Source organism: Siphateles boraxobius, unplaced genomic scaffold, assembly GCF_051911475.1.
Source record: "Siphateles boraxobius isolate OS27281-9 unplaced genomic scaffold, OSU_SipBor_1 56, whole genome shotgun sequence".
In the NCBI taxonomy this organism is placed as follows: Eukaryota; Metazoa; Chordata; class Actinopteri; order Cypriniformes; family Leuciscidae; genus Siphateles; species Siphateles boraxobius.
Genome location: NW_027509182.1, coordinates 2,113,528 through 2,138,615, shown reverse-complemented (window position 1 = coordinate 2,138,615; position 25,088 = coordinate 2,113,528). Strand labels below are relative to the sequence as shown.

The following is a 25,088-nucleotide window of genomic DNA, read 5'->3' as shown; positions in this document are numbered from 1 at the left end:
AAAACATCTCCAGTTAACTAGTGTTGAAAACCTTTTATCTTCTCAAGTGTAGAAAAGATAGAGTTGCAGACCAGGAGATTGTTGAGGTATAAGTTCTTTATTTCGTCGCTGTAGTCATCTCAATCAAGTCTAACTAAGGGAACTTTACATTGTAGTTTATATACATTTCAAGGGGGAGGGATTGCATATAGGTGGAGACTTCTCTGAAAACAAAGCAAATGTAAATAAGGTATACAGATTGTGGAACCTGCTCAGCATGAGACACGAGAACAGGAAAGACATAGACTTCTCGTACTGAGATGAGAACTCCGAGACAAATGGTCTCAGTAATAAAATAGCAGGTGTTCAAACTTGCTCAGCACGACTCTTCACCCGGTAAAACAATGAGAACAGGAAAAGCCTAGCCTTCTCGTAATGACATGGGACAGTCAGGAATATCCTGCTGGGAACCCCTACCATTTGCAGAGATTTCCTGGTCTCATCATTTATAAACTTTCTCAATATAAAATACTATTGTATTGGAAATCTAAATTAAACATTTAAATAAATTTGTAATCCTACACTAGCAGAGCATTCATTTCGTTCGTTTGTTAAATAAGAGGCGATCTAGCACGCTGAAATGTGTTGTTTTTGAAATCAAGTGATCAAAGTGCTCCTTGCCGCTGCGATTTGTGTGGATACAGTGTTCTCTTGTGGCTTGTGCGGAGACTCTCTATTCGTTCCGGTGATATCACAAAGTAAAATGCACACAAACCCTGTTTGATATACAACCACTGATAAAAATAATCGGTTTTAATGAGGGGAAAAAAAACTATACGAGTGGGGATTAGAACCCAGAACCTCTGACACGCTTGGCAAAAGTTCTACCACTGGACCATTCACGTAAAAAGTCTGGCCACCAACACATATTAGATCTCCTTAAACGACAAATTAAACACAATGTACTATTTAAATCGATTGCTGTTCCACCCACTTTTTAAAGCAAAGTTATGCCACTATTTAATATTAAAAAATTACTAAAAGGGATATTTTATTGGGCACGGGGGGGGCCCTCAAATGCCCCACCATAGCGCCGGCCCTGATTTCTGTGAATGTTATTCTAACTATCCTATTCAATGAATCAGTTCAATGAACAGTTATTTAGAGCCATTAAAATATTGTTGATTACCATGTACTGTAGTGCTCATATAAATTAATGTTTAGCACATAATAATCTTTAAATAATATTTTGTTCATTAATGAAAAACTGTGGTAATATGCATTTAGTATTTTAAAAACTATTTTAACTGATTTACTTAAAACATAATGACTTGCATTAAATCATGTTAACCAGAATGCACTACACATTTTTTTAAATCTGAAAGAAATTAAGCTAGACTTCTGTCAAACGACTTTGTAAATGGTTAAAGAAAAAAAAACTTAAAGGAATAATTCACCTCAAAATGAAAATTCTGTGATAATTTACTTAACCTCTAGTTGTTTCAAACCTGTATGAGTTTCTTTCTTCAGCTGAACACAGAAGATGATATTTTGAAGAATGTCAGTGACCAAACATTTGATGTACCCCATTGACTTCCATAGTAAACTCAGCAAAAAAAGAAATGTCCCTTTTTCAGGACTGTGTATTTCAACAATAATGTTGTAAAAATCCAAATAACTTTACAGATCTTCATTTTAAAGGGTTTAAACAATGTTTTCCATGCATGTTCAAATAACCATAATCAATTAATTAACATTTATTTAACAGAGTAGGCATTTAAGGTCACAGTTCTAAAAACGCAGGACACTAAAGAGACTTGTCTACCGACTGAAAAACACCCAAAGAAAGATGCCCAGGGTCCCTGCTCATCTGCGTGAACGTGCATTAGGCATGCTGCATGGAGGCATGAGGACTGCTGATGTGACTAGGGCAATAAATTGCCATGTCCGCACTGTGAGACGCCTAAGACAGCACTACAGGGAGACAGGAAGGACAGCTGATCATCCTCGCAGTGGAAGACCACGTGTAACAACACCTGCACAGGATGGGTACATCCGAATATCACACCTGCGTGACAGGTACAGGATGGCCACAACAACTGCCCGAGTCACACCAGGAACACACAATCCCTCCGTCAGTGCTCAGACTGTCCGCAATAGGCTGAGAGAGGCTGGACTGAGGGCTTGTAGGCCTGTTGTAAAGCAGGTCCTTACCAGACATCACCAGCAACAACGCCGCCTATGGGCACAAACCCAGCTTCGCTGGACCAGACAGGAGCGGCAAAAAGTGCTCTTCACTGATGAGTCACGGTTTTGTCTCACCAGGGGTGATGGACGGATTCGTGTTTATCGTCGAAGCAATGAGCGTTACACCGAGGCCTGTACCCTGGAGCGGGATTGATTTGGATGTGGGGGGTCCGTCATGGTCTGGGGCGGTATATCACATCACGATCGGACTGAGCTTGTTGTCATTGCAGGCAATCTCAATGCCTTGTGATACAGGGAAGACATCCTTCTCCCTCATGTGGTACCCTTTATGCATGCTCATCTGGACATGATCCTCCAGCAGGACAATGCCCCCAGCCATAATGCTCGTTCTGTGCGTGAGTTTCTGCATGACAGCAATGTCAGTGTTCTGCCATGGCCAGCGAAGAGCCTGAATCTCAATCCCATTGAGCACGTCTGGGACCTGTTGGATCGCATTGTGAGGGCTAGGGCCATTCCTCCCAGAAATGTCCAGGAACTTGCAAGTGCCTTGGTGGAAGAGTGGGGTAACATCTCATGGACTGGACCAGATTTGTCAGTTCTTGCTGTGAGGAGGAGATGCACTGCAGTACTTCAAGCAGCTGGTGGCCACACCAGATACTGACTGGTAATTTTGATTTTGAGCCTCCCTTCATTCAGGGACACATTATTCTATTTCTGTTAGTCACATGTCTGTGAAACATTTTTAGTTTATGTCTTTTGGTGTTGACTCACACATTGGCCCTCATTTATCATTCTTGCGTAGAAACGGGCGTATATGTTGGCGTAAGATTATGCTTACACTCCTCTCACCGCCTGATTTATGAAGCTGTGCGTACCTTTTAAATCCAGGTGTACGCAATACCTGCCCTTGATAAATGCCGCGGCTGAAAAAGATCGTCATTAGAATAACACGCCCCTATATATTCAAGTCTCCGCTTCCCCCACACCCTCATTTTACGCCATGGACACACGGAAGACGGCAAAGAGGAGACACTTCTCTGGAGATCGAGACCATCACCATCATGAAAAATTATTATTAAATCAAACAACAATATTGTTGATGATAAATTCAAAGTTAATTGTATTTATTTTCAAAACGCTATAAATCCATCCATTTTTTGTCTAAAAAAAACAACAACAACAAGAGAACATGCAACATATAATCAGGGACTCTATACTATACTATACTATACTATACTATACTATACTATACTATACTATAATGAATATAAATTAAATAAGTGCAACTGCATGAAATAAATAAAAGCCAAACAAAATAAATAGTAAAATAAATTAAATAGTAAAAATAAAATAAATATTTCCAATGTCACGTTCCAATATTGTCCACCACATAAAACAAATAATTAAGTACAGTCCTTAAATACAACAATGTTAAAAATACATTCAAATAATTTAGTAACACATTTAGGCTAATAGTCATTTGTGCCGAACTTGAAAAAAGTAATGATAACAATATTCAGGCCTACTATTAGGCTATGTGTTGTAGCCATTAACTAAGTGCATTTAGTTTCATATTTGTTGAAAAATTATAATGTTATTTTTTCCCCATCTATGTTGATTATGAAAAGTGAACATAGGCTAAGATAGGATGCGCAATATATCGGGAGACATGCTCAGACATGATTTTGGCCACTTAATTAAGTTTTGTTTTGTAGAAAGCCTTTTTTTAAAGTGAATTTCGTTTTGTATAAATTGTATCTTAATTTTAATATTTTTTTCATCAACCAATTTCCTGGATTTAATAAATAAGAAGCAAATAGCCGACAATATAATCATGAGTCATGACATGGAGGCGCGTGTGCGGTCCCTTGCATTGCACGTGAACTGGAGCGCATCTCATCACAAATTAACCGAAACTCAGTATATGCCTCACAGACATGAGAAATATATCTATAAAGAAAGCTTGAAATGTCTTTAAACGAAACAATTATAAACGTATATAAATAGGCTAATCTCTCTATAGGCGCGTTCACTAAGGAGATGGTGATCATCAATTTCATCTTTGCAGACACAACACTAGTTTATTAATAGAAATAAAATACAAATTTATTTTTAAAAATGGCGTTTAGCGCGTTTTGGAAAAGAGCTCCTCATATCTTTTAGTTTGTCAGTGCGTTTTGTGGTGTTAGGAATTTGTTTTTCTGCGCATTTCCGCACTAACTCAAAACGTGCGTACATGTACACCACCTCCTGAGCTGGCGTAGGATTTGAGCGTGCCGTACGCCAACGTCCATATTGATAAATATCAAAGTCATCGTGGTTTTGGGTGTACGCTGGAAATTTGGTGTATGCACTTTTGATAAATGAGGGCCATTAAGTTTACTGAAAGTAAAAACAGTTGAAAGTCAGAGGACGTTTCTTTTTTTCCGGAGTTTATTTTTTTTAGGGCTGGGAAAAGATTAATCGCGATTAATCGCATCCAAAATAAAAGTTTGTGTTTACATAATATATGTGTGTGCACTGTGTATAATTATTTTGTATATATATAAATACACACATGCATGTATATATTTAAGAAATATTTGCATGTATATACTGTATATATTTATTTATAATTTATTTTATATATAAATATAAATATTTTATATATAAATAATTTTTTCTTATATGTATACATGCATGTGTGTGTATTTATAAATACAAAATAATTATACACAGTGAACACACATAAATTATGTAAACACAAACTTTTATTTTGGATGCGATTAATCGCGATTAATCTTTTCCCAGCCCTAATTTTTTTTCTTAATGGTCAATGGGGTAAATCAAGTGTTTGGTTACAGTCATACTTCAAAATATCTTCCTTTGTGTTCAGCAGAAGAAAGAAATTCATACAGGTTTGAAACAACTTGAGGATGAGTAAATTATGATAGAACATGTTGAATCATCAACACAGAAACATTTGCCTCATTGCTATGAGACACATAACTAAAAACAATGTGTTATAAAATTGCCTCAAAATATGACGCATGTTCGATATTCTCAAACTGGATGAAAATCTGCGATTTTTGGTGAAATCTTGACTGACCAATATCAGCAGAATGGCTCTGACTCAACAACTTTTCAACTCCTCTAGACTGTAAATCTGGGCAAAAGTCATGTAGTGTATTCCAGCCTTAAATCGTTTTCACATTTGAACATAGATTGTCTAAATAATTTGAAGGAAATGTTGTTGTTTTTTAGAATGATTTACACCAAAAACGATTCTCCTCTTGGAGATTATTACAAAAAGAAAAAGTGGGGGAAATAAAAATATTACCTTTTAAACTTTAAAGCAATTTCAGAGCCAATGCCTACATATAGCAAAATAATATCCAAATATGCTCATAAGGTCTGAAAAATATCAAGATATCCATTTTATCACCTAGCTCTACCTGTGTTGCTCATATTCTGGCGCAGACTTTAGCTTGTGTCTTTTCATTTCTTTTGGCTTCAATAACATTATGGAGCCACATTTTGCATGTACAGTAGCTTTCTCTGAATGGTACAGATCACTATCACCTAGACCCGTTGATGTGATTGACTGAATTAAAAGACACAAATAAGACACTTTTTCCCCCCAAGTGGAAAAATATTGAACATGTTGAAACTTATATTTGCTTTCTATATGCACTCATCATGCCAAGACACGAAGGTTATTGCGATTAACGTAAAAGTTTAGTTATGCAACCAGTTGATGGTTAATTGAGCAACTAACATTCCTGTTTATTAAATGCTCAAAAAATGCTATGACAAATAATCCACTCAATGCTACTTCCACAACATAAAATTGCAGCACTTAAAAAACATTTTCATGATGCTGCACCCATGTCGTTTAGTGTTGGAATAAATGTCATATCAGCTAGTGAAAGAAAGCTATGGTTTACAATGGTACACAGCATGTAATAGAAATGGCAGCACTGGTTAACAGACCTAATTATTTGTTTACCACTGCAAATACAATGTGCTAGTAACTGGGATGTAAATTACCTGGCGACAAAGTCTCGGCTGACATCAAGGAAGATGAAGAAGCACTCATCGTTGGGTGTGAAGGCCCGGTGGGCTCGAAGGCTACGGCGCTCCTCTCTAAGACTCTTCAGATCTATCACATGCAGGTCGATCTCCTCTGCGATGGGCGGAGGGGACATGGGGTCAGAGATCACACATCCCGCCGGCCACGCTCGACTGTTCACGTACAAGTACCTATCAACAGACGAACACTGAATGACAGCTGACACTTTCATTGATGATACTTTCATTTCAGCCGGATTTACACATTTTGACCACTTTCTCTGGTCAGCCATAAACCTTTTTTTTTTTTTAAAGTCAAAATTATATTTATATTAAACATAAATGTGTGGTATTTAACTGCTCTGAAATCTGTAGAAGATGCAACAGCGCCATGTTTTACTTTGGAACATACAGCGATTACATTCAACTAAATATAAGCATTTTGAAGTTTAATAATCACATTAAGCCATACCGTGATTCCTGTTTTTCTGTCTCCAAAATTTAAGACCTCTTGAAATAATAAATAAGACTGTTCTTATACCATTTAAGATATTTAATGCTTTTTATCAGCTTTCTAAGCCTGCTTGTGTCCCCTGAAGGAAGACTTTGTGATTTTGTATCCCATAGAAACAAAACAGCAACATCCAGGATTTGAATGGTAAGACAAGTCAGATAATATTCTACACAAATTTGTTCTCTTGATTAAATTTAACAGGCCATATGAACTTGCTGAGTAAACTGCATCAGTCCAAAGTCAATTAAAAGCTCATGTATGCTAGTCATCTACTGTTGCAAAGCAGACACACCTATGGTCAGGTGACAGACCCATGCCGATGATGTGGCCGTGTATGTCGATCACATGATCAAGGGAGTCAAAGAACTCCTCTGTACTGCGCTCTTCTCCTAACACAGGACCACTTGTTGTCATTTGATCAGGCATTATCCGCTTGATACCTGAAACGCACATACACACATGAGTTTACCAACCGAACATGTACTGTACAGAAAACATAAGTAAGTGCACACTCACCGATTTGGTGAGGTGAGTAGGTGAGGCTGCCAGTGGTGAAGAGGAGGTAGGTCTTGTCCTCTCCTTCTCCAGGAGCTGAGGGAGACACCAGGTTTGGATCAGGAGCTTTGGTGCGTCTAGTGCCCATCAGCCTGGCCACCTTTGTCTCCAACTCTCGATCACGAGCAGCTATGCTCTGACAACCCTACCAGCAGCAAATACAGCACATATAACTGATGACATATAATAACACTTCTCATCTATGTATTCTGTATCTTTACAACCATGAGGAAATTGCCAATATCTTTAAAGGCTGTTGTTACTGGTGGTGTCAACTTGAAGAACTGCATGCATTTGAAATTTGGCGTAAACAAACATTTAAATGCATATTTGCAATTATGCAACAGATTGTATGTGCTAGGGGTGACCCCGAATAGTCGAAGATTCAATGCATCGATAGGAGGAGCCTGATTCGACTACCAATCTCACGGTCGAATCTACCCGAGGTTATATGAGGGTGCTCAATGTCTGATTTAACATAGAACTACCGGTTTTCTGTCAATACGTTAATATAGGAGCCTATTATGATAATGCTGTAAATACAAATTTCCAAAGGAAGAAGATTATTATAAATATTTTTAACCTGCGTGAATAAATCCAAACACCCCCGTGACAGATTTAAGTTTCACTTTCGATACGTGACCGAAAGAGGAGCGTTTTGGCGGCAGGGATTTAACTCTTTAAAAATGTCTGGGATAAGAAAATCTAAAGTGTGGATGCAAACCATCAGAAAGGACATTTTCCCAGACTGGATTTAGCATCAGGAAAACGTACTCGGTTACATACGCAACCTCGGTTCTCTCTAGAAGAGGGAACGAGTATTGCGTAAGTTGCTTATGCTACGGGTAAAGTAATCTTTTCTCGAGATATTGAAGCCAAAAAAATGCTTAATTTTTCATATATTGTCAACGCAGTGCAGCAGCCAGCAGACCTAGAGCAGGCAATCTTGGGTGCCCATTGGCTGCCCTGCGGCAACTGCTGCAGCCTACCACTGAGCCTCGCGCGTGACGTCGCACCCTCTACGAGTCACAGCCTGCCAAAATGGGGGTGGCTTAGCGTATAAAAGTCAGGCTCGGAGGCTGCATTACTGGTTTCATCAGCTGAAGCGAAAATCGCTTGTGGCGCCCTGCACGGTCGGGTTACACAATACTCGTTCCCTCTTCTAGAGAGAATCGAGGTTACGTATGTAACTGTGTACGTTCTCTTACGAGAGGTTATCTCGTATTGCGTAAGTTGCTCATGCTACGGGAACCCATAGTCAATGCCTTGAGTGCCTTTAGACCTATAAGCAGATGCGATTGCTTCCACTATCCATCTGGACAGGCTCTGTTTCAAGGCGGCGAGACCCTTGGTGCGCAAACCAAACGAGGCAAAGAGCTGTTCCAAGCGCCTGAAAGGGGCGGAGCGCGTAATGTAAGCCCTCAGCGCCCTGACAGGGCAGAGGAGATTAACATCGCCCTCACTATCCGATGCTGGCAGAGCCGATAGAGAAATGACCTGGGCTCTGTAGGGAGTGCCCAATACTTTAGGGACATAACGAAGCCTTGCGTTGAGGATGACTTAAGAGTCATTTGGCCCGAACTCAAGACACGCAGCGCTAACAGATAGCGCGTGTAAATCCCCCACACGTTTGACTGATGACAGAGCTGTCAGAAAAACGGTTTTGAGCGAGAGGTACTTTAGGTCCACGAAGTCTTCGGTTCAAAGGGGAAAGCTTTCAGGGCCTCTAGGACCGATGAAAGATCCCACATGGCAACCGACGGGGGTCGCGGGGGATTCATCCTTCTGGCTCCTCTAAGGAAGCGGATGACGAGCTCGTTTCTTCCTACTGACTGACCGCGCGTCGACTCAGTGAACGCTGCAACGGCCGTCACATATACTTTAAGCGTGGATGGGGACCTGCCCTTATCCAACAGCTCTTGGTGGAAGCCAAGCAACCACGGGACCCCACACGTTTGTGGGTCTAGATCTCTATCAGCACACCATTTGGAGAACACAGACCATTTAGACGCGTAAAGCCACCTCCTAGAGGGAGCTCTGGGTTGCGTAATCGTGTTCATCACTCCTTCTGGCAGGATAACGGGTATCCGTTGATTAACCATGCGTGCAGAGACCAGCACTCTGGATGGGGATGCCAGATTGAGCTGCGGGCTTGAGAGAGGAGATCTCTCCTCACCGGAATCGGCCAAGGGGCTGTGTGTGACAGCCGCATCAGCTCCGGGAACCAAATTTAATTCTCCCATCGCGGGGCTATAAGTAGTGTAGGGTATGGACCAATCAGACACATACTAATTATTCATTATATACAAAGGTTTATGAAACTCCTCACACAGCCCAAATGAACAAACACAAGGGCAGAAACAGTGTCATGTTACAGGGCATGATAAGGAGATTTTACGACCTCCGAGGAATGTGGCCACATACTCAAGAGAGAGACTATGAAACAGAAACCTCTTTAAAACAGACTTTGCTGCATTAATCATAGACTAACTGATCTATAAATGAACATGCATAAAACTGTGAAAGAAACAGTGTAAATGGTTTACTGTCTCGTGTACTATTAGGTATATATTATGGTATGTATCCTGGTATACAACCAACTAACGATCAATGTAACCTCACCTGTATCATGCCTCCTACCTAATTAATGCTCATTTAATGACTCACACTTTGATGTACATCACCTTCTTCTAGAATGCAGTGTGGATGTGTTATAGCTATCTGAACATTAATGAAGGTATAATCATGCTAGGGACAAAGATCCGTAAATCAACTAAGAGCCACTTTCCCTCTCAGACATGTCACCTTTCTGATTGGTCGAGTTCAACCCTTAGGGGAGGATCTTTTCCAGGCCTTATTAGAGACAGTCCACATGTGACCTCCCTCTCTTAGTTCTTTCATCCAGCCGCAACACTGTTCTGGTGATTCTGGGGAACCCCCTCCCCCTCCACGGGGGCCCCAGGGCCCAGCAGGCCTCAATCCAACCAGATATGGGCACAGGCAGGAGAGAGATGACTCTCTCACAAAGAACCAAGGAAAATCTCAAGAGTTTTGGAACAAAGACTCCAACCAACAACGACTCCAATCACCCATCCTTCCGACTTCCTCACTTCTCCTGGGTGCTCGGCGTGGCCTCAACAGAGTCCCAGGCCTTGACCAAACCAGTCATGCGTTCCTGGAGAAAGAGAACGCTCAACCAACTTCCACTTGACACTGCCGGAACCATCAACGACTTCAATTTTCAACAACTTCAAGAATTGTTCCCATTACAAATGCAAGTATTCAATTCAATGAAATGTGAAAATGAAATTCTGATGGTTCTTCTCATAGACCCTCTTCCGGTTTCCAATTTCATCCTATCACTAACCTATTTATGTATTCATATGTGTATGTTGTTTAGTTTATTTATATTCATATAAATATCTATATTTAGTTTATAAAACTTGTACATAATATGTATTTGGTTCTGTTTTGTTTGCAATACAAGTCACTTTACGATCACAGTTTTTGCTACTGGCTCAAAGTACTGTACAGGCGAAGAAAGAATTATTCTTCGGTGGCCATGGAAGATACCCTTTTCTTAGAATAAATTAATAATCAAAAGAGTTCGTTGGAAGAACTGATTAATTGATTGTAATATTAATTCAGCCACATCAAGTTAATCCAATTAACTGACCCAAATATTTATAATTAATAATAACAAGATATTATTGATTATTCATATTTCCAGAAAGCTGAGTTCCTTACAGGAGCACCGAGTGGCGTGTTTCCCTGATCCTCTTGATTACATGTGGTAACAGAGAGACCGGAGGGAAAGCATAAAGTGGGAGGCTGGTCCAGATTTGGGCCAGTGCATCCTCGTTCTTTGAAAAGAACATCGGGCAATGAGCGTTGTCTTTTGACGCAAACAGGTCGACTTCCGCTTGCCGAAAAGCCGACACAGTAACTGGACTGTCTGGGGGTGCAGGGACCATTCCCCTGGGGGAACGTAGTTCCTGGATAGGTTTGTCTGAGCCGTCGATCAGGTAGCCTGGCACATGCCCAGCTCTCAGCGAGCGCAGGAGGTGCTGAGACCATACAAGAAGCGGTTGTGTCAGATGGCAGAGACTTCTGGATCTGACCCCCCCCTGATGGTTTATGTAGGACACCACAGACATGTTGTCCGAGCGGACTAGCACATGGTGGTCCCGTATGAACAGGAGTAAGCACCTAAGTGCGTTCTCGACCGCTATCATTTCCAGACAGTTTATGTGGAAGCGTCACTCTTGGTCTGACCACAGGCCAAAGACCGGTCTGCCCCTCGAAGAGGGCGCCCCAACCTAAGTTGGCATCCGTCGAGATGTAGGCATCCGTCGAGATGACCTTTCGGTGTGAGACAGCTCCCATTGTCACTCCCCGCTGGTACCAGTCGGCCGCTAACCAGGTCTGCAGAGCTAAAACGCAGCTCTGAGTCACATCCGTCTGCAGCCTGAAACCCAAGCCTGGTGAGGCACTTGGGCGTTCAGCCAGCGCTGTAGCGGGCGCTAGTGCAGCATGCCCGCTCTTTCACAGCCGCAGCCGATGCCATACAGCCCAGCATCCTCTGGAATGTTTTCAAAAAAGCGATGCTGCCCTCCTGGAAAGATGCGGCCAGGTGTCGAACACGGCGCGCGCGCTGTGTTGATAAACAGTCCGTCATAGCCACAGAGTCCAGTTCTATTCCTAGAAAGGAAACTGACTGACTGGGCAGTAATGAGCTCTTGGTCCAGTTGACCGTGAGACCCAGGCTTTCCAGATGACTGAGAAGCACTGTTCTGTGAGATAACAGTTCTATCTCTGACTGTGCTAAAATCAGCCAATCGTCCAAATAGTTCAGAATTCGCAGCCCTTTTTCTCTCAAGGGGGCTAGAGCCGCGTCCATTCACTTCGTAAATGTACGGGGTGCCAAAGACAGGCCGAACGGGAGGACGGTGTATTGATATGCCCGACCGTAGAAGGCGAATCTCAAGAATGGCCTGTGACGGGGGCTATCGGAATCTGAAAGTATGCATCTTTCAGATCGAGAGAGATAAACCAGTCTCTCGGGCGAACTTGCGCAAGAATTTGTCTGGTCGTGAGCATTTTGAACGGCCGTCTAATGAGAGCTTTGTTCAAGTATCTCAGATCCAAGATAGGTCTTAGAGCTCCGTCCTTCTTGGGTACGAGAAAATAGCGGCTGTAAAAGCCTGACTCGCTCGGAGAAGGAGGTACTGGTTCTATGGCCCCTTTGCACAGCAGTTTGGCTATTTCTGTGTGGAGTAGATGCGCTACATCCGCTTTCACTTTCGTCTCGGTCCGTGCTCGAAAGCGAGTGGGACGGCGAGCGAACTTAGCGAATAGCCCTATCTTATTGTGCTCAGCACCCATTCTGACACTCCTGGAATAGCCTCCCATGCTTTTACATCTATAGCTAGGGGCAGAATGGACTCCGGGTTCCGATCGTTGCACTTCGTGGGCTCGGGAAACTGAACTGGAGGTGTGTGCGTGGCTTGCGCGCCCTCGGATCTCGGGAACGGCGGCTCACTGACAGCAGTGGCTGTCTGTATTACTTGTGATGACCTGATTGCTTGGAATGGGGAACATTTTGTGATGATATTTTGTGCGAGCGGAGCCTGGGGCGAAGTGTTTGTCAGTAAGCGTGAGCGCTCGTGAGCGGGCACGTGACTTACATTCATAACTTGGCCGCTGTGAGGCTGTTGCTGTGTAACAGAGCGGGCAGCGAGTAGGAGCGAGTAGGTGCGAGTAGCACAGATTTGTGGGCACATTCTCTACATCTAGCACTCGAGCGGCATTTGCCAGCTTTATGAGAGTGGGCTCTGTGAGTGCGTGAGACACGTGGGGCACCGTGTTTATGTGTAGGGGTGAGCACTGATTTGTGGGCACTTTTTCTACACTTAAAACACCATCGGCGTGAGCCGGATGACTAAAAATTATACTCTTTTTGAGATTTCTCTGGGTCGCCATAAAAACGGCGGTTGTATGCAGGCGAGCAGGCTGTGTTGCCAACTCGTTGGCTGCTAAGTGTACGTCTGCAGTAGCCTTCTCTGAGGGGACTGACAGGACGAGATATTTTGACGGTGGTCCGGCCCCGAGACCCACATCCGAGACATAGCCGTCTTTTCCTCTCTGCTTTTGCTAGGAGGACTTCGCATGCTCGGGCTACAGCGCAATCTTGGGCCGGGGTCCCCGGGGGGGAGGCGGCCTGTGGCGGCTGGACGAGCGCGATCTACGGCGGCCGCCCTGTCGTCGCTGCGAAGGCTGGGGCTGAGCTGGGCGCTGCCTAACATTTTGTGCAGGCGGCTCACGTGGGCGACTTGCAGGGGAGCTAGAGCGTTGAGGCAGGAAGAGGTTCATGGCCTGCGAAGTCTTCTGTACTTCGGAGAAGCGGTCGATGATCCCTTTTACCGCTGGGCCAAAGAGACCAGTAGGGAAGAGCCCGATCGCCTGAGCCGCAGATTTCGTAGCACGAAGGGAAAGATCCGTCGTGCTCCTCAAATCCGTGATGGCGGCTGGGTCCTTGCTTTTCTCGTCCCATTCACGGAGGAGATCAGCTTGAAGGATCTGCAGCACAGCCATCGAGTGCAGGGCGGAAGCAGCTTGTCCGGCAGCAGAGAACGCGCGGCCGACAAGGGCTGAGGTGGTCCTGCAGGCTTCAGACGGGAGGGCAGACTTTGAGCGCCATCTCGCAGAGGGCTGGCAAACGTGCGCTGCGACCGCCTCCTCCACTAGGGGGATAGCTTTGTACCCCTTCTCAGCGGTGCCGTCAACTTGGGAGAGCGCCGAGGAGACAAGTGAGTGGAGCCTCGCAGAGAATGGTGCGTTCCACGATTTAGAAAGCTCAGTGTGAAGCTCTGGCAGAAATGGCGCAGATCTGGAAACAGCCGTCGAGCCTATTGGGCGCGGGCTCCTTAGGTGGTGACCAATCCAGGCCGAGTTGGTCGACGGCCTTCGACAGGAGGCACATGAGCTCAGCATCCACGCCAGCCCGAGTCCTGCTGGATTCCTGGATCGAGGAGGAGGCGGAGTGAGGAGAACTCGACCACTCCTCGCTGTCCGATGCCAGGAAGGAACAGCTGTCACCTGGGTGGATTCCTTCAGCTTCGTCCCCTGAGGCGGCGGCAGTGAGGGCCGAAGCCGGCAGCTGCGCGTCCGGGAGGGGCGGAGAAGGAGAGAGGGTGGCTGGTGGGATGCAATCCGGCGAGCACTTCACAGTGACCTCAGGCTTCGGTATCCTCTGTGAATGGCGCTTCTTCTTGCGCAGTCCAGAGGGCGGAGTGACAGCGTTCGTGGTGAAGGCCTCAGGTCGAGCCCGCAGGGTCGACAGCGGAAGCGCTTCACAGCGTACGCAGCCTCCCGGATCCAGGGAGAGGGCTGCGTGGTCTGGGCCCAGGCAGAGAGCGCAAAACACATGCCTTTCAGAGAGAGTGAGTGTCGTGACGGCGAACATCACACGAAAGGCAAAATCATTAAAAGGATACTTCGACGCCGGATGACATAGCAGGCACAGAAGGCTGAAGGTGGCGAAGACGGCCGGCTTCTTCAAGCGCTTTCCTCTTCGTGCTGGTCGCTAGTTTCAACGGCGGATGGCTTCGCGCAGAGTCCAGCGATGCGGAGGGCTTCGCTGAAGATGATGAAATCTGTTATGCAGCCTCCGAGCCTGACTTTTATACGCTAAGCCACCCCCATTTTGGCAGGCTGTGACGCGTAGAGGGCGCGACTTCACGCACGAGGCTCAGTGGTAGGCTGCAGCAGTTGCCGCAGGGCAGCCAATGGGCACCCAAGATAGCCTGCTCTAGGTCTGCTGGCTGCTGCACTGCGTTGACAATATATGAAAAATTAAGGATACTTTTTGGCTTCAATATCTCGAGAAAAGATGACTTTACCCGTAGCGTAACAACTTACGCAATACGAGAGAACCTCTCGTAAGAGAACCATGATCGCACTTCTGCAGGCCAACGTTAACAAGTTGGTTTTCCTCTGGACATTCTAAAACACTTAACGTGAAACAATCTTTTAAAACGCTTAAAGGGCACTTTACATAGCTTAATGTATAGTACATACCTCATTAAGAAACCATACTATGTGCAGATAAGCAGATGAACCCAGAATATAGGTGTTCCTCCTATAGAAAGTCACGTAAAGCGTTTTCTTTATAATAACGGTTTTTAATGGGAGGAAAATTAACATTTAATTAAACGCGTTGCGTTCATATTCTGGTTTCATCTGCTTTTCTGTAGGCTATACAGTATGCTTTATTAATAAGGTGTGTATAGAATTTGATCTTTTCATAAAACTGTCTTAAGACATTAAGCCGTTAAACGTTTTTCATGTTAAGCGTTTTAGAATGTATTTTATCCGCACACAATTTGAGAAGACTCAAATGGACACAGAGACACAGACAGAGTGAAAGACTAGATTTTTTCTCTCTCGATCAGGTAGGGTACAAGCGATTTCAAAACATTTCAGCCGGTTCTAATTTGATTTTTGGATGCTGTGAACATTTTTAGATAAACTGTCACTCGAGTTTAGCGTTTATTGACATTTCTGCAGTTAAAAAGACAAGGTTGACAATTCTGGCTATACTTTCGATATTTTAATAATTTCTTTTTTTAAATTTTATTTATTGATCACTCAGGGTTATCTAATTTAACTATTTGTGGCTTGTGTTTTGAATATATGTTCCCCCTGCACTTTAGGCACTTTGCACACATTTGTTCTGCATCTTGTGACTTGATTCGGACTTATTTCGTTTTTTATTTTTATTTATTAGAAAGGTATATTCTGTTCTAATTTAATTCTGTAAATTAATTGTTGATTATTTTTCAGTGCAGCGATGTTGCGCTCTGTACTTAGAGCCTGCTCACACAGGCAATTTAGCCGATTTAATTTGATTTGCATGTAAAATGCAAATCCTGTCTGCAGTGTGGCCTTTCTGCAGTTATGTTATTTCTTATTGATCCAAAATGTTTTTCTACATTTTCTTCTATATAATCTTCTTCTATATCTTTGTGTGATGTTCTGTACATCGGGGCTTTAAAATGTTAAAGCCCCGCCCCCTCCCTAACCCCACACACACGATTCGACTATTAGTTGACTATAGGGAAGACTTGACGATTCTGATTCGACAATGAAAATCCTTAGTCGGGGACACCCCTAGTATGTGCACTAACTAATCGAATTTGAACAATATAATTCCATACACTACAAAAACATACAATTATTTAAATCCAATTGAACCTGTAAAATATTGCCTATTTTTTCTTCTACATTTACATTTATTCATTTAGCGTTCTAGGCATTCTTCACAAAATCATTGGGATCATGCTTCACATGATATGCTAGTGATTTCTAGATCTTACATGTATTACATGCTGCAGGCCAGATGGGTTATATGAGGGCAGATGTGCTGACACTCTTTTTTCTCTTCGCTCCTCATCCTCCTCGTCCTCATTATCTTCTTCCTCGTCCTCTTCACTGTCTGTATTTCCCAGATCAAAGAAGAGAGGCTGGTGCTGCTGTGTCCGCTGAGCTTGTGCCTGTGACTGAGCTTCATAGTCCAGGAGGAGGTCAGGAGAGTCGTGTCGACGGCAGTGGGCCACCATCACTGTGCGGATAGTGCTGGCATTGATGTTCTGGATCTTAAAGAGACGCTTCACCACATTCACATTTTCTGACTCAATGTCCTGAACATGGAGAGGGGAAACACTGATTAGTTAGGACAAGAATGTTATCAATATTGTCTAAAGCTACATAACTCAATAAGCATTAAATGACTAGATAGAATGATTTTTTTTTTGTTATAACAATGTGGCTACAGATATTTAATAATCCACCAAAATGAAAATGTGTGGAAGATCATAATGGAATGACACAATAGAAACAACTGTTTTATCACTGGGTAAAAAAACTTTTTTTTATGAAATGAAAAATATACAGTAGTCAACATTTGAAGTTGATCAAAAAAGTTAATAAAAGTTGTCCTAAGACAAGAACGGGTATTAGAGATGCACCGATTTTAGCCGATTTCGATTTCATTTTTTCTAACCACTTTACAGCACACGCAAATATTTATTTTCTATCTTCTTCTTTAATAGAACATTTTGCATAGAACATAGAACATTTTTTGAACAGATAATCACTATAAAATAGAACTATATAAATTACTACTGGTGTGGGAAATTCACACACATCCAAAGTGCAGTGTTATGGAAGAACCATTTCTTTCTTTTCACATCCAGTGTGAAAACTTTTCACATCTTCACTGCTGCTCACGCAACGCTCCTGCTACCGGTGTGAATGCACTCATTGATTAAAGGTGGGGTATGTGATTCTATTTTTTGTAATTAAAAAAAAAAAAATTTTGAAATCCTGTTCCTAACCACTTACAGCCAGTGAGTTAGAAGCACTGAAATGAAAATTAAGCAATTTAATCATCTGTGGAACGGGCAGGACTCGAAAAACTCCAGCCAATCATTTCCAAGACCACCTAGAATCATTGGACAGTAAGTTCATCAATCAAACGGTCGTACCACACCCCCCTCCCCCCAGCAAGCGTGACCCCTTTGTGCGCATACTCAAAGCTCGTGACGCATGCGCATCATGCGTCAGTAAAGCCGGTTCCATGATTAGTAGTAAATCGTCATTACAATCTATCGCGCATATCTGAGTTTTCGCACGTCCATGTTCTTCGAATGGGTGGAGTCAGAGCCAGCGTTGGAGGAAAGAACGTAGGACCATTTGAATTGTGTATTTTCAAAATCTGCCTGTCGTTTTCCAAATCACAAGCCGAAAAAAAAAAAAAAACACCGCCCTGCTCACGCTTTCGGTGTGAAACGGCCGTAATTCACGAGGTTTCCTACATGTGCGTTCCGTGTGCACGTGTGATGCTGATGTTGCACAATGGTAATCATGCGGCGCCCGAGTGCATTTGACCGGCATAAAATCGGAATTATGTCAGACTGACCGGCCGGTCGCCGGTCATGGCTGATCACGTGAACATCCTGATTTTTTGGATTAAAACGTCTGCTAAATGATTAAATTAACACATATGTACCTGGAAGGCTTTGTTGAGCCAGAGCACAGAGCAGGAGGTCATGTTGCCAATCCAGTGCAGGTTACCAGAGATAAGGTGAGTCTCATTCAGCCAGCAGCCGAACACGTCATAGGGTTTATTTCTCACGCGGGACAGCAGAGTGTAGTTCTCTACGGATCCAAAACAATAATATCAATCAAAAAATGTACTTATATTTACTGTGGGTGTGTGCAGTCGATGCATATAACAACTGTCTCTACCCAAACTGAAGACTGCAATCTCTCCAGAGGAGGAGTGATGTGGGCCCAGGTAAACCCCTGACACCAGCAGGAGTGTGTCATCAGCGTTAAACTGGGAGAACTGAGTGTAGCCCCAGTTATACTGTCGCATACTGTAGCTGTGAACCAAAGAGATGGTGCCATCTGGTTTCTCTGTGTCCCAAACCTGTAGAAACAAACATTCAGTGAATAACAAAGCAGTAACAAACATAATTTTATTTTCAACATTGAGATTTTAGTTTACATGTTATATACAGTGCTTAAAGGGAACTGTATATTTAGTGGTGCTTGCTAAGGCAAACATCATTGTTACCATCGCTCATGGCTCAATGACATAAGAGTGTCAGAGATGAAGGTAAGGATTTTATTTTTGTTAAAACCTTTTTTTAAATATGCTCTTAGAAATGCACTCTATTACATCATGCATCATGTGGGTTTCATATGGTTGTAAAAACTTTTAATTTTACAAACTTTTAATACTTACTTTAAAAATATCATGTGGTGTAACCATAAATTAGAATATAATTTCCTTACACCTTGAACGTACACATCATAACCATTTTTTTTCCCAAAAATGTTTTAAAATATATTTTCCAAAGTGGTAACACTTTATTTTAAGATGACATAGTTACACGTTACATGTACTTAATACAGTAATAACAGTAAAGTCTGCATTATTACAAGCAACTAAACCAAACCCTAAACCTAACCCTATAGTAAGTGCATGTAGTTAAATAAAATTACTCAGTGCTCATTTGTGTAATTACACCGCAACAACATCAACTTAAGATAAAGTGTAACCTAATTTTTATAAAAAATCCATTAAATGTTTTGGGTGTGGCACCACGTGATATTTTATAACCTAAACTAACGTTCTGTCATAAAATTTTTTAAATGATCTGATAATTTTGGCACTGATACATGAGTCGTTTTATGATATAAACATCCTGTTCATAGATTTTTTTTTATTCATGTTGGTCACAACACATGAAAGAAAAAACAAGAAAGGTTTTTAAAATATGAATGCTTTTTTGTATTAATATTTGATAGTAAAAGATTATGCTGAACAACTGTACATGGTTTTGTTTCCAAGAATTTCATTCTTTTATTGAGGCTTTTTTTCTTCACTATGATATCAGAAGTTTTCAAGTCATTATACATATGAATTGCATTTATAAATACATCTGAACCAAAAAGGCATCCTGTCATTGACCTTGCTGTTATATGATTTTAAAAAGTATTAAATTCATAACTTGTCCCATATAATTTGCACTAAGAACATGAAATTATTATTTAATAAAATAATATGAATATATTAAGCTTGGTGAACAGCTTTGGAGAATTTGATGTTTACCCATTCAAAGAGATAGGAGCTGTACTTGCATGACTGAGGCCCTGTTTACAGATGGTATTAAGATGTGTTTTGGTCCTGGAAATCAGGAATGGTGAGAGAACATTGTGCTTGGTAAATCCTCAAACCAAACTTGGGTCTTCAGCGGACAACGTTTAAATCCTGTCTGGCTAGCTCACTTCCCATTATGTTTACGCATCAGGTTAGTAGGCGGAGAGTAGACAGTCAGTTGTGGCAATCAGGTCTAATGAGTTTTCGACTACCTCTGGAAGTGGTCGAAAGTGGACAAGCTCAAAATGTTTTAGACTCAGTTTACACCTCTATTTAGAGTTGTTTGCTTGTGATCCAATCGACCAGGGCCTGAATTAGCTGCCCGAGAGGCCTTTCAAAGTGGCCGTAGAGTGAAATGACTTGCAGGAAAGGAACTGCAGTAGGCAGTCTTACCTTAACAGTACAGTCTTTAGAGCAGGAAGAGAAGCGATGTCCACGGTGAGAGAAGGCCAAATGCAGGACCTGATCATGATGTTCCTTCAAAGTCTGAACCTCCACACAGGGGATGCAGTCATACAGCCGCTTGAACTCCCTATACCACGATGCAGCAGCTGCACACATGCAGGAATTGCATTGTTACTTTCAAAAGGTGCTGCCACTGTTATGACAAAAAAAGTGCCAAACTTTAGGCACTGTCACATGTATTTTACTACTAAGTGGATTATTAAAGGCCATATGTACACATTCCACTTCAGTTGTTCTACACAGATGTGAAAGGTGCGTGCTAGTATATTTTACACATGAATGAATGAAGGCATTTATATAGCGCTTTCATATGTACTACTGTTCACCCAGAGCGCTTTACAATCATATCAGGGAATCTCTCCTCAACCACCACCAGTGTGCAGCATCCACTTGGATAATGCGACGGCAGCCGCAGTACAACGGCGCCAGTGCGCTCACCACACACCAGCTATATGTGGAGAGGAGAGAGAGTGATAGAGCCATTTCAAATAAGGGGAATATTAGGAGGCCATGATTGGCAAGGGCCACTGGAGGGAATGTGGCCAGGACACAAGAGTTACACCCCTATTCTTCACAAGAAGTGACACGTGATTTTTAATGACCACAGAGAGTCAGGACCTCGGTTTAACGTCTCATCCGAAGGATGGGATTAACTCATAATTCATTAACTGTGGTGCAGCTACAGTACCTGGGTGGCGAGGCACAGAGCGAGGGATGCGGTAGTAGCTATAGAAGAGCTCCCTCCAGAGGAACTCATCCCGCGACACGGCGAACCACTGATGGCAGGTAAACCCAGCGCTCAGCACCGCTTCATGAGGGAGATGCAAGAAGATTTCCAGCACCAGGCTGTCCGGCAAGCCAGGGCCACTTGCCATCCTGACATCCTAAGAGAACATAACATTAATGATGCATATCAATCCAAATACATAAGATGCAACTCAGAAGCCTCAAACCTTAAATGTTCTGCAGGGACGCAATCCATGCCAAGATACTCCCTTAAAATCAGAACTGAGATTTGAACCCTTCCCTTTATAAATTTACCCTAAAAGTACAATTTTAAACAATCTTCATTACATTTGGGCATAAGTTCTGTATAAGAACCAAGAATGAGAAAAGTGTTATATGTCCTTGTACCATGTGCTTTAGATCAACGGGCTGAGAATGAGATATTAAGATTTCCAGAAACATCTGTATAACCCAAAATTATTGTGACACAAAATGGTAAAACCAAGTAACATAAAAATACACCCAATACATAGTTATAAAGTAAAACATTTTTAAGTAAAATAAAAAAGGTCAAGCGACATCCACTTAACCACTTGAGATAGATTGGCCCTCTACTATTTATTAAAATAAATCCACAAAATGGTGCCATTTACTGTATCAGTTGACTAGATAATAAATAACCAATTAGCTAGAAAATGTTAATACAGTCAAATCAAAATTTATTCAGACACCTTCAACATTTCTCACATTATCGCAGTTTATTCGCTATAGTTTAGATAATACAATATGACAAGAACTCAGTTGATATTTCACTGGTTTTGTCCATCATTCTGAATTAGGTTTAATAGCTGTCAGCTGTTAGCAATAATAAGATAATTTGTTGACGTAAATTGGTATTATCAAGCAATGCTTACATTTTGTTCAGTATGTGGTGTATAAAAGGTTGCATTAGCAATTAAAGAAAAAACACTTTAGCAAAAAATGGTCAGGTCAAAGTGTCTGAATAATTTTTGGTATCAAAATTTTATATATTTTACTGGTAGTTCACTGTATAAAGAATTTTTGGGTATAATATGTCACAATTTACTTTATTTTGCTATCCTCAATTACATAAATGAACTATAGTGTCCTGCACCCACTAGTAAAAAAATATCAGAAATTATATTTGATGTCTGAACAATTTTTGGTTTGAGTGTATAAAAGAAAAATAATATAGTGATATGCATAGATAATAGACAAATAAATGTCCATCTCTAGCAATTTTAAGCTTATCTTTCAAAAAATAGCTTTTGACACCCTACCTGTAAATCCATCCACTATAACGTGTAAAATACCCTCTCTTTTTTCTATTCTAATTTAAGACCTGACAGCTGTGAAATATTAGTAACAGAGTCTCGCCTTCTCCACACATGTTTATTTTTAGGGGTAAAGTGTTAAAGGAAACTATGTATAAATGTTTTTTCCAACATATAAGCCACCACTTTGGAATATGTAGTTTGTTGTTTGCTGATGTTTGAACACCTTTTTACTGATAATAAATTAATCTAAGAGAATTTAGCACATAAAGAAAACTTTATTTACACAAGGAGAAGTGTCTTTGAATAAATGATTAACTACAATGTTTAAGAAAGCTCAAATAATCTGTATTCTAGGGATGTATTAATGTGAAAATGTTTATCATTATTTTTGTTATGATGTTTTGTTATAATGGCATAAATATTTTTAAATATATATTGATGTTTCATGAAGAAAAAAAACAGCATTAAACACTATAGTTCAAGTCTATAATTTAGTCAATTTAGACAAAAACAAGATAACAAACAGGAAAGCTTGATCATGGAATAAAAATAAGATAAAAATTAATAACTACGTTATTTGTGTAGGCATGCATTGGTGGTTACCAACCAATATAGCCTATTGAATTTTTATTTATGACCAACCAAAAAAAACGTCCAAAACAGGTCAGATGTATAATATAAGGTAGGCTAGGCCCTATATGTTATTTTCAAGCAGTGCAACCAAATACACATTTGGTAACAAGTTTTGATGTTTTTATGTCATGGCAGATATTGAACATCTATACTGTCCTGTCTGTTCCAAACTAAACCCAAACTCAATTTAAGCTCCAGTGTTTAATTTTCTTTATACAAGCGTTAAAAAAAGTATCAAAACAATCATATTTTGATCATTTTCTTTGCAACCTGGCACATAACATGAATATACTGCTTGAATGCACATAATAAGCATGATAATACCGACATATTGCTGTTAGTTGTTATTTTTCGTTAGCAGCTAACGTTAAAGCAGCTAATAACACAAGCTAATCTCATTACCGAAGCTCAAGACAAACACAAATCCACCAGACAAGCTTTGTGAAATTATATTTCACATAAAAATTTACTTTAATTTTAAATTACCTGCCAAACGTCACAACCTGTGGAATAAATAGCTGGTTTACAGGCAAGGAAAATATATCATCCTAAATTTGTTTCAGCTCCGGTTAGACGACTAGCACAATCTCCAGTCTACAATAATCGAACTCCGATGCAATACGTGCTGGAATAGCTCAGGTCAAAAAAGTCGATCGCAGAAAATGTTTACGTCTGTTGTGTTGTAGGATGTCTCAGGTTGAGCTCTTTTAATGAGAGATGATACAAAGACAGCTATGTTACTATGATTGATTATGAGTGGTAAGTTTAATCCTAAAATTTGCTCTTTAATAGTGTAATTATTTATCCATTGAATTATGTGAAACATAAACTTGCTCTTTTTAATTAAATTGTGCACGCAGTTATTATAATAAGTGTGTGTGTGTGTGTGTGTGTGTGTGTATAGTGAATATGTAAACAAACTTTTAAGAACTTAATTGGTTTTTGATGTAAAATGTAAGTTAATGGCTCAAATTCAAGTTAATGGCGGTATGGATAAGAAAGCTGACTCTAGTCATATCACTTTACATGAGCAAGTTCTCTAAAGAAGGTCAAAGAAAAAGAAAAAAGCCCTAAGAGAATGTGAATTTCTAATTTATTTAGCATAACCCCATAATACTTATTGTATACTGTCCTTTTTACTGTGTAATTTCCATTAAGACTTCTTCCAAATTATGATAACATATTTCTGTATGTATTAATTACCTACCACACCACGTTGTTCCAAAGTAGGTGAAGTACTGCTAGTGTGAGCAGAAGAATGCAAATGCTGTACAAGTGTTTAGTAATGCGAAATGTTATTTTTTGCGTTTAAGGGCTGTCTTACCTTGCTGAGAGGTTAGCTTCATGTCTTACATCTTCAAAAGGAGTCACAAACACAAGGTGACATGCTAACAGTAAGTAATATATGCAACAATTAACAAAACAAAAAAAAGGATTCAACTTACAGTTTAGGCACTAATTTTGAAATTCTTATTTCTTCTTTTGCAGGACAGCAAGTTTGGTCAGTCTCAAGGGCACCTCTATCAAGTGACCCCTCCACATGCAGTGTGGTGCCTATATAAAGCAGCATTTTTAATAATCAGTTAGGAATGAAAGCACTAATTATAAATCCATGAAGACAGACACATTTTTTCCCACAATTCCTATACTGACAGTAATGATGAACTGCCTGTAAACTCTGTTAAGGGGATGGGCATTTCTGATAACCTGTTCAGTGCGTAAAGCATAATGCAAAACTGAGTGGTCAATATAAACAAAATGCAATGTTCCCATATGACCCTGTAATAAACAAATGATGTTTAACATGGCTCTAGCTTTATTATTATCTTTTTGATTATATACAATAACATTTTGCATATGAACTACATGAAACAAAGTAAAGCTTAAAATGGAGATGCCAAAATTCCAATGTTATTGTGATCATCAGTAC

The 25,088-nt window shown here is 41.1% G+C and overlaps 2 protein-coding genes and 1 long non-coding RNA gene across 4 annotated transcripts in view; 2 read left to right on the top strand and 1 right to left on the bottom strand.

The window, feature by feature from the left end:
* fbxw5 (F-box and WD repeat domain containing 5) overlaps positions 1-23,780 on the bottom strand; it is a 31,692-nt gene extending 7,912 nt beyond the window's left edge. For both annotated transcript variants that reach the window (XM_077206360.1, XM_077206359.1), the window contains exons 1-9: positions 23,645-23,780; positions 21,190-21,385; positions 20,430-20,587; positions 18,617-18,800; positions 18,378-18,526; positions 16,684-17,007; positions 7,268-7,451; positions 7,044-7,191; positions 6,217-6,429 (exon numbers count right to left, since the gene is read on the bottom strand). In XM_077206360.1, the coding sequence (XP_077062475.1) occupies positions 6,217-6,429; positions 7,044-7,191; positions 7,268-7,451; positions 16,684-17,007; positions 18,378-18,526; positions 18,617-18,800; positions 20,430-20,587; positions 21,190-21,376 (1,547 nt within the window). In that variant the 5' untranslated portion in view covers positions 21,377-21,385; positions 23,645-23,780. The remainder of the gene's footprint in view (positions 1-6,216; positions 6,430-7,043; positions 7,192-7,267; positions 7,452-16,683; positions 17,008-18,377; positions 18,527-18,616; positions 18,801-20,429; positions 20,588-21,189; positions 21,386-23,644) is intronic.
* LOC143714803 (uncharacterized) lies at positions 1,829-2,537 on the top strand. Its single transcript, XM_077206238.1, has 2 exons — positions 1,829-2,283; positions 2,357-2,537. The coding sequence occupies exons 1-2, from the start codon at positions 1,829-1,831 to the stop codon at positions 2,535-2,537; spliced, it is 636 nt and encodes a 211-aa protein (XP_077062353.1).
* Positions 23,781-23,813: 33 nt separating the features above from the next.
* LOC143714907 (uncharacterized) lies at positions 23,814-24,783 on the top strand. Its single transcript, XR_013195641.1, has 3 exons — positions 23,814-23,917; positions 24,472-24,552; positions 24,647-24,783. It is a non-coding gene; the product is annotated as an uncharacterized LOC143714907 (long non-coding RNA).
* The last annotated feature ends 305 nt before the right edge of the window (positions 24,784-25,088 follow it).